Genomic DNA, 12,451 nt, shown 5'->3' with positions numbered 1-12,451 from the left:
CATGATTCTGGTTTGCTTTACTCTGGAAAGCAAGTATGATCATCACGGGGCCAGAAATACAGCTGGGCAACCCACTGGACCTTTTAAAATTACAGAGGGCTCAACTATCACTTTTAGGTTTTCAGACTGGCTTCAGGCCAAGATATGGGAGATGGCTGGCCCTGCTAGCTTCAGTCGATGATCTCCCTCTGAGTATAGACAAAGGTCATACCTCTTTGTTACTCCTTTTGGATTCATCTGCAGTTTTTGATGCAGAGGGCCATGTCATCTCGCTGAAGCATTTGAAGGCAGAAGTAGGTCTCGGGGATGTGCTTTGACATAATCCTGTCCCCCATGCATTTCAATCTCTATGTAAAGGCCTTAGGACAAATCATTCATAGTTGTGGGGTTGATTGTCATCAATATGCTGTACAGCCTGCATCTCTGTACATCCTTATCCTAATTCCTGGTGATGCAGTAGAGGTCCTGAATTGCTAGCTGGATGCTGTGGTTTTAATTGGTTAAAGTAAATAAATTGAAACTAAACCCTAAAAAGACTGAGTTAGGAAAGCAGAGATCCCAAAGGACATTGTGCTCCTCACTTTTGATGGAGTTCAGCTGACCTTTGCTGACTCAGTTAAGAGCCTTGGGGATATACCGGATGCAGCAGCACTGCTGGAGAAACAAGTTAATGCAGCGACAAGTGAAAGCAGTTCTTGGTTCCAGGGTGACTGTTTGGCAGTCACTCCATCGGCTGTCCATCAGTTACCAGGTCGATTTAATATCTTGGCTATCACATACAAAGCCTTTCATGGCCTTGGTCCCTCATATCTGTGAGATCACCTCTCCCCTGTGCTGCGCCACGACAGCTTCACTCTTCTGATCAGGGTGTTCTGCTGGTGCCAACCTGTGAATGGACAAAAAGAGCAAATGCCCGTACACGTTCATTCTCATTTGAGGAGAGGACATCCTGATGCTTGGGTATTCCTTCTCCCATGATCTCTGGAGGCAGGATATTAGGTAATTCCTCCCCCCCCCCCCCCTCGACGATTGGAAGGACCTCTTTTCAGTTCTTTTCCTGCCTCTGTCAGTGTAAGACTCTGCTGGAGCTCTGACTGCCTTTTGGCCTTTTTTTTTCTCTGGAGCTGAGGTCATTTTTTCCTACTATGCCATCAGCATTTGTTTTTTCCTTTCCCCTAGCTTTGTTTGGAAGAGAAAGGAAGTTCATTTGGTCTTCGCCTACCCCATTCCACCTCTGTTGTAGTGACTCACTGCCACAACCCCTGCAGATAATGTCATATACATTCCAAGAAAGCGACCTTGGAGCCATTATGCCAAAGGACCTGACCCGGCCTAAACAAAAGTGGAGGAGCAAATTAGCTGCTAAAAGCAACACTATGGAGCAACAGGCTGAAACTGAAAATACTCAGGCTGGTTGCAGTTTTGGTGGGAAAACTATAGCTCTCTGCTGCAGCCGTTGCAAGCAGTCTGCATCAGCTGCCACTGCCTCTGCAGCTCTCACACAGACTGATCAGGAGGTGGTAAGTGAACAGGTTAATCCTCCTTCCTCGAGCCCCTTGGGATGGGGGCGGATGTATTTGCTGCCCCACCAGATTTTCAGCAGTGGCTGACCAACTTCTTTCATGAGGAGACTATCAGAACAGAGCACTCTCAACTCTTCCGTTTCTCCACCACCACCACCTGCATTCCTCCTAAGAGACAGGCTGCCCAGTGGGCCCAGGACTCTCTTGCAGACCAGCTTTAAGTTACCAGGAAACCCCCCTGGTCTCATAAAGCAGCGTAAAAAAGCTTACCCACCTCCTATCCCTGGGATTCTTCTCCAAGATCTTCCCAGCGGGGGAGGGGGTCTGCAACCCTGATTCTGAGCACTCCAGATCTGACTCCAAGAGAGAGGAGGGGGGAACTTTTGGAGGGAGACCCACCTCAGGAGGCCCCTCAGTCTCATAATCAACTGTTTTCTCACTCATCATGAGAAATCCTCTATCTCTTTATCCCCAAAGGGGACCCTGAGCCAGATGAGGATAAAGAAGATGAGACCACAGAGGTGTTGAGTATGTCCCAAATTTTGGGTTCTACCTTCCCCATTCCTTGCCTTTTCTGCAGAGGGGCCAAGGAGGAACGGGCTGAACCTTCTTGCCTGCAGTTTCACATGCCCAGAAACTATACTCCTTCCCTCCCAAGGTCTCCCTCCTCCCCAGAATCCCTGTTGTGGATGTTCCAGGAGCACGTCTGGCCTCAGGCATGGCCTTATGTGAAGGAGGGGAAGCTCCTTGAAAGATTCCACAGATAGAAAAATTGAGGCCGTGCTACGCGAAGCTCATGAAGTGATGGCTTTTTCTGTTAGCCTTTGCAGCCTCCTCACTCATGGCTGCAGCCTCCATTATGCAACTTTCCAAACTTCTGAGGATACCCCCCTGAATTGTCAAGGAAGCTCACTGGCTACCTCTGCAGGGCAAAGAGTGCTGCAACTTTCATTGCTGATGCTGGCTTGGACTCTATGAAGTTTTTCCTTAAAGGTTATGGCCTCAACTGTAGTGGTAAAAAGGTTAAAAAACTGGACCGTGGATGCCACATCTGAGGCTAATATAACCACATGGTCTTTCCTAGGGGGTAAGCTGTTGGACAGTACTTTGGATGCTGTCCTCATAGGTACCAAGGATAAAAAAGAAGGCCATGCCCTTTTCCTCTAAGGAAGAAGACAGACAGCAGAAGGGGCTGAATCCTCAATCCTGTTGCAACTACAAGACTCTCCCCAGATTTCATTCAGACTATAGAAGATTGACCTGATCCAAGCCAAAATCTTCCTTCAGGTCAAACTCTCAGGCCACTCTGCCAAAACTCAGGCTACAGGGGCGACAAACCCCACACACAGCACCCCCGACACCAAGTCCCCACCAGTGTGTGTGTAGGGAGGGTAGACGTCAACTTTTCTGGCAGAACTGGACTGCATCACCGTCCAGTGCCTGGATACAACACTTTACAGCATTGAGTTTGTCTACTCCCACACAGTTGTTTCATACAATCCCCTTGTTCCAGCGATCCAGAAAAACTATAAGTGGCATTCAAGAGGCCATCCCTCACCTCCTAAAAATTGCTGCTATGGGGCTCGTCCCCTTGCATCAAAGGTATTCAGGCATTACTCCATCTTTTTTACTGGTCCCAAAGAGAACGAGGATAGAGGGCCATCTTGGTCCTAAAATTCCTCAACAAATTTGTTGCATACAAAAAATTCAAGATGGAGTCATTAAAACCAATTGCAGAGGCGATTGTAGCAAGGGACTTCATGGCATACATAGACCTCCAGGGGGCCTACTTGCATGTCCCAATTTTCCCCCCACACATGAAGTACCTGCCCTTCGCTTGGGAAATGGATCACTACCAGTTCAGTGCCTGTCCTTTGGATTGGCATTGGCCCCAGCGGTGTTGACGAAGGTGATGGTTGCCTTTATAGCAGGCCTCAGATCCAAGGGTATCCATGTACACCCCTACCTGGATGACCTACTTAACAGTTTCTTTCAGTGGAGAAGTGTTTCAGGATGTACAGTCTATTATCCAACATCTGTTCTCACACAGCATCCTCATCAACTTTGAAAACATCCAGTTGTGTCCTTTGCAGGTGGTGACTCATCTAGGAGCAATTGTTGATTCAGTCCGCATGAAAAAAAGTAGCAGAGCCAAAGAGTGTGGTGAATGTGGTCATTGCTTCGAACTCAGAGGACATAATGTTCCTGTCACAACTTCTGGGATCCATGATTACCGCCATTGCCACAGTCCCATGGGCCTGAGTGCAGTCCAGGGACCTTCAGTGGTTCTTGCTCCCTCACCAGCAGTCAGTTGCCCTCAAACACTACTTGAGACATAGAGTTGATCTGCAGCTGTGGAGTTCTCTTCATTGGTGGACCATCTCTTCACATCTAATCAAAGGCAGAGAGATCCATCCAGAGACAGACTTTCTGATTGCCACAGATGCAAGCCTCTCAGGTTGAGGAGTCCACTGCACCTTGGGCCAGACCCAAGGAACATGCCCATTTTCAGAACAAGCAATGGGCATCAGTTTCTTGCAACTCAGGACAGTTTTCCTGGCACAAAAATTCTTTCTGAAAACATCTCAGTGCCTCCATGTTTGCGTCCAAACAGACAACACCGCAGCCAAGGCTCATATCAGTCGGGGGCACATAATCCCAGACACTTCAACAGGAAGAAACCTTGATCATGAAATGGTCAGAAAGGCACCTACTATCTCTCCAAGTGGAGTACATCAATGGTGCCTCCAATATGCTGATTGGCTCAGTCGGATTGAATGGATCAAGGGAAGTAGTCCCTTTTCCAGATTCTGGTCAAACAAATAACTCATCTGTTTGATGAGCCCTGTGCAGACCTCTTTCCTCTCCCCTCAATGAGAAGACAGAGCATTTCTGCTCTCATTACGACAGTCCAGAAGCAGGGAAGACCGATGCGCTCCTACCCAGGTGGCCTCCTGGACTGCTTTATGTCTTGCCTCCAATCCTGCTGATCCCCAGAATGCTGCACAAGCTCAAGCAAGAGAGGGCAGAAGTGATCTTCCTGGCACCACGTTGGCTGAGGACCCTGGTTTGGACCTGATTGCACTCTCGATCCAGCCTCCCAGCACCCTTCCAGTCCTGCCAGACTCTCGGTCACAGGGACTGGTATGTTTCCAGACCCAGTCTGGCTGCTGCTTGCTTGGAGATTGAGCGGCAAGGCCTTCTAGATCTAAGGTTCTCTGTACATGTTGTAAAGACTACAGTGGGACTAACGCTAACAAACAACCATCAAGAGAAAGGATATGTAACTGCTCCTGGAAGGCATTTGTCAGATAGTACCGAAGGAAATGCAAGACTGTGATGGCAGCTGATGTCCCCACCATCCTTTCCTTCTTACAAGTTGGACTCAAGCAGAGATTTAGAGCTAACATGCTCTGTAGACAGGTAGCAGCCCTGGCCTCTGTTCTGGTTCCAGTTGGAGGCAGTCCTTTTTCATGCCACCCAGCTGTCAAGCATTTCCGCAGAAGAGCAACTTTTTCCAACCCACCAGTGATTCACTGTTTTCCTTCCTGGAGACTTCATATGGTTCTCCAAGCACTTACAAAACCTCCATTTGAGCCACTATGAAAGGTATCTCTTAGGTTCCTCACACTTAAGATCAGTTCCTTATGGCCATCTCCTTTGCCAGAGTTGGGAGCTCTGTCTATTGCTAAAGGCTATCAAAAGAATGATGTTTTTCTGACTAGACCCTTCATTCATCTCAAAGGTGAATTTGGTGTTCCACAGGTCTCAGGAGGTGCACCTTCCATTTTTCTGCCCCAAATCCATCACATCCCAAGGAGAACTGGCATACCTTAGATCTGTGAAGAGCCGTATGTATCTACGTTAAACATACAGCTTCAGTCCAGAGATCAGATGGTCTCTTGCATGCCATCCAGTAGCCAATAGTAGGAAGGTGACCAAAGCATCTATCAGTGCATCATCTTGGCTTAAACTTCCCAAGGGCTTAAAGAAAGATTAATAGCCCCCTCAACCAGAAGTGCAGGCATCACGGCTGCTTTTCACTCCAGTGTGCCAACTCTGGATATCTGCCGAGCAGCCACTTGGGCAGCCACGTCCACCTTTGTACGCCATTACGAAATGGTCTCTTTATGCATGGGCCGCTGCAGCCGTAGGGCGGCGAGTTCTTCAATAGGTGATGTAAGAGGATCAAAGACAGAACGCTGCCCACCCATTTTGGGGGGCGCTTCGTGACATCCCAAACATTAGGATGTTCTCCTCTCTGCAAATGAGAAAGGACCTGTGGGCATACCATGGAGGTTCCTTCTATTTGAGGTAGAGGAAGACATCCTGGGCCCGCCCTTACCCATGTTATTGTCAGGCTATGGATGACAGGCTATGGCAGGTAGACCCCTGTACCATCACAGCAAGAATCCAGGCTCTTGGTTAGAAGGCTTTATTCGGGAATCAGATAATTTCCACAGATATGTCCATAGAATTACTCAGAAGCAAGGTAAGCAACTAAGCAGTAAGAACAGGTTGACAGGAATGGCATATGTGGGAAAAGCCTTCATCTTAACACACACATTTACTCCTTCCCCCTCCCATCAGTAAAACAGGACTTTTGGCGCGAACCCGACCTGAGAACGTCTCACATATTTTTACTATCAAGTCTAGACACTGAGAAAGCAAGAGATCAAAGTTGAAACATAGCAGTATATGGGAGTGAGCAGTGTACAAGGTCAGAAGCACTGAGAGCTCCCAAAGCTGTTAGATAAGGCACCTGCAGCTTCAGTAAGTCTGTGAAAGCAAAGCAGTTATGGCACTGGCAATATGACATCAAATTATAGCATGAAACTGGTTCAGAACAACAGGTCAGCATCAAGTAATGGCGTGGATGAGGCACAGACATGACAGTTATGAGCCTTCTTGTCATATGTTCTAACCATTTCCACCACCACCACTCTCACTGATACAGTTTGTTATTAAATGTTCTTTTATCCTGAAAAGAGGTTGGCCCATTTTGGGTTTGCCCTTTACCTGCGTTAATCTGCAGATTAAATTCTGTTTGAGGACAACAAACAATGCCACACTTTGTGGTTTTCAGTGGAAAGCTCTGGAAGTCTGAACTGAGGGAAGGCAGGGCCCTCCCTCTTCTCAGAGGCAGGGAAGGAATTTCATGCCTCCAGGGGTCTTGGGAGAAGGAGTACCCAAGTATCAGGATGTCCTCTTCTACCTCAAATAGAGGGAACCTTCATAGTAAGTCCAAAGTCCCTTTCCCTGTTGTGCCCCCCCCCTTATGGAATGGCCAGCCTGACAGGTCAGGAAGGGGTCTGCCCTGTTCTGACTTTCTGCAGATTCTGCACATTGGAATTATTCAAGAGGGCTTTCCTACAAACATGTAATAGGGTTATACTGTACAGAATAGATCCAGAGGAGTAAGCCATATTAGTCTGTAGTCGCAAAACAGTAGAGAGTCCAGTAGCACTTTTAACGCTAACCAATTTTATTGTAGCATAAGCTTTTGAGAACCACAGCTCTGACAATCTATCTGGCGAAGAGAGCTGTGGTTCTCAAAAGCTTATGCTACAATAAAGTTGGTTAGTCTTAAAGGTGCTACTGGACTCTTTACTACTGTACAGAATGGTTTAGAAAGTCATTTTAGGGATTGTGGTCTCTACTACAGCTCATGTTGCTTGTAGGACCCTACTATGTAAATTTCTGCATTGTTTAACATGTTGTGTTAATACTTCTGTTTTACTTCAGTTCTGATTTCAAGTTTATGGTTGATTCCAGATTTCTACAATACATATCTTATTGCATTGTTTATTGAATGACCCATTATGTTAGTTGTATTGACTTACTCTGTGTAATCAGCCTTGAGTCCCAGTGACAAAGGCAGACTATAAATAATTTAAATAAAGAAATGATTAGTCCTCAAGTTTGCAGAAAGGAAGTTGAAATCACTGCAGCAGTCATGCTCCTTTGTTCATTTTTTAATTCTTAAATGATTGATTTTCTGATGTTTAACTGTGACCATCTTGGAATTCTTGGTAAATGAGCCATGGCTGATTTATTACATATTTTTAACTATGCACAAATCAGATGTCTATAGCACATGATATGGTGTGCTTCATTGCTAAATGACTTCCCTACTCTTGTGTTTTTTATTTTGTTTTTTTAATATTAGAGGCTCAAATTGAAAGGAAGCTTTGTTCCTTTCATGGAAGCAGAGCTTTTGCAGAGGCAAAGCAGCAGCCAGTCATGCCATGTTCATCTACCCTGAGACACAGGGGCCTCCTGTCTGGGACAAATGCTGTCCCTCTTGGTTGTCCACTTAAGAGATGAAAACTTGCCTCTGGGGATTCAAGGAAGAAGTTCCTACGTGATGTGTAGAGAAAAAGTTTAAACTTCTTGGACTTATTTCATCCCGGCATAAAATTCAAACGTATATCAAATGTTCTAAGCTCAAAAGAGATTAATGTGCTGGTTAACGTATCTTTATATTTTTTTCCCTTCCTGTAGGTAATACTAATAGAATTCTTACCAAAATATCCCATATTTCGGCCTGACTGAAGAGCAGTGTTATCTTTCATGTTACCTGTCATTTCCTACCCATAGTGCCTTGTAGGGGATGTTGGAGAGAAGATGGTCTACTTTGCTGTGATTTTTAAAAAATATGTTCTTAGGTAGAATATCTTCTTTGCTATGTTACTTTCTTTTGTTTTAAGAAGAAAACAATTTGCACATTTTTTATGTTAAATAATGAGGCTTGTATGTGCACTCCAGTTTTTTTAACAGTAACTGATAAAAATTGCCACTAAGAATATAGTCTCAATGCTGCTTGAAGCCTTGTTCTGAGCATGCTGCCTTATTAATGTCCAAGCTCACTGTCTGTTTTCCATCCTGACTCAGCATCCATGTTGTGTATCAGTTACAGCGTCACACTCCTCCTTTGAATGCTCAGCAGAAATGGTCAAGGTTAGCTTACAGTAATTAGTAATACTTCTACGATAATCTGCTTGCATAAGACTTGCAATGGAGCTGCACTGGTTTCGTCTTGCACTTGCAAAATTGTTCCGTTTTCCTGGGGTGGAGGGGGGGGGGGGTATCAGTTGCTTTTACACACAATGGATTTGTAAATATTGCTTCGTTGCATAATGTAAAGTGTGGTATGATACCAAGGTTTACAAAATGTAATATAACTCCTGTTGTTTTGCCAACTGTTATGCTTAATTTTATGATGAATGACATCTGTAAGCATCTTTCTGATTATACAGACCCATTCACTTGCCATTTTGTGGCAAAGCCATAATGGATTGGTCTTAACTACCAAATGTCAGGCTCAGGTGCACTTTGTTAGTAAATGAATGCAAAAATGTGTCCCTCATTTCTGTGCCTGGAGGTATGACCACGATATCTGGAAGCCTAACTTTAAATGTTTATGTATGTGGAATCTAAAGAACCATGAAGCGACTTGGGAGGCGGGCGGGCGGGGGGGCTTGTGTTTCTCACCAAACTATTTTTGCAAATATGAGGCCTTCCAAAGGCAGTTTGAGATCTGGTGTGTGGTGGGGGGAGGGTCTGCTCTCCGAGAATGGGGAAAAAAATTAAAAATGCCAGTGAGCCTCCTTTGGACTACTAACGAGTGTATTTTTACTTAAAAGCAAACAAAAGTAAATCATTTGCTTGATTTGTTACAATTTAATGGTAAGTGTTGGGGTCTTTCCCAATGATTATTATTTAAAATTGCAAAGGTATTCCACCAAAATCTGAGCAGAGTATACTACTGGCATGGCATGGCAGATTTCATAAGCTACCAGATGAATATATGTTCAGTATCCTTCCATCCAAGGAGTTTTCTAGGCCAAGCAGTGATCTTGAAAACACATTTAATTAATTATTTTCACTTTGCTCCAGTTTGGAAGTTATTTGAAGAGGATCACTATTGGGAAACGGCTGCAGCGGACTTGGTCATTCTGAGCAAATACGGCCACTTCTGTTTAAAGACTCTGGAGTGCAGGATGGGGGCAGAGAACTAGGCAGCCAGAAACTCCTCAGCAGTTTCTGCTGCCACAGCAGAAGCAATAAAAAGAGTGGGGTCCCCCTTGCGGTCCTGGCTAGCAAAGAGCACACCAAAGCACCACTGCACCTGCGCCCCAGTAGCACCCCAATTCACTTGAACGGCAGGGGCACCTCTCGTGCGTTCCTCTTGCGTGTGCACTATTGCCACAGAATGTAGATGAATGGGGAATTCTTGGCTCTTCAGGAGTTCTCGGTGGGCATTGGAGGACCTGTGGAAGCTGTGATCTTAAGAACATCATTGAGGGGGAGCTCTTTAGCACAGCCACAAGTAGGAAACTGTATACTCAGTGTAACTACCAGCTTTGAAATTGAAGCCTTCCAGTATTAGCATAACATGCATGCTTCCTGCCCTGGAGCAAATTTCTGATGGCAAATGGTCCAGGTTTTTTTAATGGAATATCAAGTATTAACACACTAATATGCTGCTGTTTGCTGCTCACAGTTTGGACTTTTTATTATGCAGCCATATTTCTGCAGCATTTTAGAAGGTTAGGGTTAGAAAGCAGATTCTTCCAAAGCCAAATATATGATGCAAAACAAAAGAACGGGGGGTTTCCCATCATCATCATCATCATCAGTGGTGGTGTGAGAGTGATATATTGCCAACTAGAGTAAGATATTTCTTCCCGGCTTCCTGAGTCCTGGTGCTCTTTGAACGATCGCTCCCAAAAGCGCTGAAGAGTTCTCAGCCTTCTTCGATGAGAGGGCGAGTCTCTCGGATCTTCTTCCGCAGTCAGGACAAGCATGTGTTTGATACTCCTTGCAATGAATACTATCCGTCCAATTGGTTTTTTAGCTGTAATGTGCAGGGTCAGGGTGTTGTTCAGTGGATACGACAGAAATTTGGGTTTCAAATAATTTAACCCCCACTGAGCCAGGCTTTCCTTTCAGGCAGCAGAGGTCTTCATCTAAGACTTGCACTTCCAAAAACCAAATTGACTGGAAAGCCCAACCCTAATCATGTTGTCCTTAAGTGACTCCTCTGGGCATGACCAGGCATTGCTACCCTCCCCCCCCACCCACCTTTTTTTTTTTAAGAATAAGTACAGATCTTGCTGTTGGCCAAGGTTAAAGCATGAATAGGTCTTCAAAACTCCATGGAAATAAAACTGTTGCCTACCGCAGGGGTTGTACTAACAACCCATGAAAATGTGCAAAAGCCAAATTCTTACAAAATGTTTCAAATACAGTAAATGTACTCCAGTGTTGCTATACATAATAGCATGCAGTGTTTTGTTGTTGACCCAGTGAGCATCACATTTCATAATTGTTTCCTGGTCCATTTTGTGTCTTGTCTAGTAAAATGTATGGTTTATTTATGCAGTATGACACCACCCCCACCCCCACAAATAACCCCTTTGTAAGTCATCTGCAATGGGAAACCATGTGGACCCTGTCCTGTAAATTGCAAGGGATATAGGGTATGGCTACAATGCATACCTTTGCTACTTTTGAGGTATATCCAACTTTACAGCATGTAGCGAAGTTCTGAAAAGAGTCCCTTCTTTGCAGTTAATGACCTGGTTATCTGTCCCTTGTAACTCTGAGTTAGTTTTCCTGAACAGAGCAAGTTGCCAGCAGGCTAAAAGTTAACGAGTTCCACTGTCCCAGGTAGATGTATTCCACAGTCCTGAGATACCCCTAGATTTCTCGAGGTATTGCAGAGGAGTTGGTGCATTTTATCCATTTCACTCCCACTCCATGATGTTGCAAGAGATTCTAGAGCTGACCTCTAGGGGTTCCCACGGCACTGCCCTCACCGCCTCAACTCACCTGCTTCTGCAGTTGGGCTCTCGGCTCCCCTCTCCAGTGATAAGTATTTTGTTTTCTTTTTCAGTTTTCCAGTTGTTAAGTAGATCTATAGAAACACACCCAGTTTGTGGGGAAAGATCTTGTATTATTTCAGCAAAACAGAAAATAATGTGGAGAGATGAATATGAATATTGCAGTATTGCTTTAGCAGAGCAGAAACCCCAAACCATTTCCTCATGTTGACCCCTCGGAAGGCTTGGAGAATTCTAGTCATTGCCCCAGATGGTGCATCTGTCAAGTCTTGGCAATAGCAGACTTCTGAGCTGTACCACTTCAAGCTGCAGGCAGGGGTGCTATAGAAACACTCAACATTAAAAAAACAAGTCTTTACATGGAGTGATGCAAATTTGGGGGGAGCATATTCTCCCTGCTGTGCTCTTGTACTATATGTAAAAATTTTAACAAATATATGTGAAGTGCTGCAGTCCAGAAGTATACCGTCTTGTTTTTTTCAATGGGTTTGGTGGCTGAGTTTTGACTCAGTCTTGCAGTATTGGGAGACAGTGATTGTGAGGCCAACAGCAATTTGCCAATGGTCCAATACAGTCCTGGTCATCAGAGACTCAAGCATGTCAAAATACTGTGAAACGGGATGCGTCTGCTGCTTTCATTCCCTGCTCCCCCCTTCAGACTGCAACACAGTTTTAGTAAACTTACCACACTCCAGTATAAGCAGATGTTCTCATGCAGAAGAAGTAGGAAACTCCACATGCTTAACTGTGTGAATATTGCATCTTAGTGTCCTGACACTGAATTATTATCACCGTAATCTGAAAACACGAGCAGCACTGAGCAATAAGGGGGGGGGGGGAATCAGTGTGTTGATACTCAATGTATGGTCATTTTAGTAAGCAGTGTTGCATATAATATGTTCATGTTTGGCAACTTTTGTGCATTTTTCTGTTTATGGTTCAGACATTTGTAACTCAGTGTTTCTTGATTTAAACTGTGTACATTTTTAATTAAGTCTTTAACACTTCTATTCTGTTTACAAAGTAAATAGCCACTTTTTTAATAGAATCTCATGCCTTGAAGTTTTTGAAATAAAAAGT

The 12,451-nt window shown here is 44.7% G+C and overlaps 1 protein-coding gene across 1 annotated transcript in view; it reads left to right on the top strand.

Annotated features, from left to right (window-relative positions):
• CHIC1 (cysteine rich hydrophobic domain 1) overlaps positions 1-12,451 on the top strand; it is a 44,771-nt gene extending 32,320 nt beyond the window's left edge. The window contains exon 6 of the mRNA XM_054996289.1: positions 8,028-12,451. Coding sequence (XP_054852264.1) covers positions 8,028-8,078 — 51 coding nt within the window. The 3' untranslated portion in view covers positions 8,079-12,451. The remainder of the gene's footprint in view (positions 1-8,027) is intronic.

The sequence above is a fragment of the Eublepharis macularius genome, chromosome 13 (genome assembly GCF_028583425.1).
Source record: "Eublepharis macularius isolate TG4126 chromosome 13, MPM_Emac_v1.0, whole genome shotgun sequence".
NCBI classification, from domain to species: domain Eukaryota; kingdom Metazoa; phylum Chordata; class Lepidosauria; order Squamata; family Eublepharidae; genus Eublepharis; species Eublepharis macularius.
This window is presented reverse-complemented; position numbering and strand designations above follow the sequence as displayed.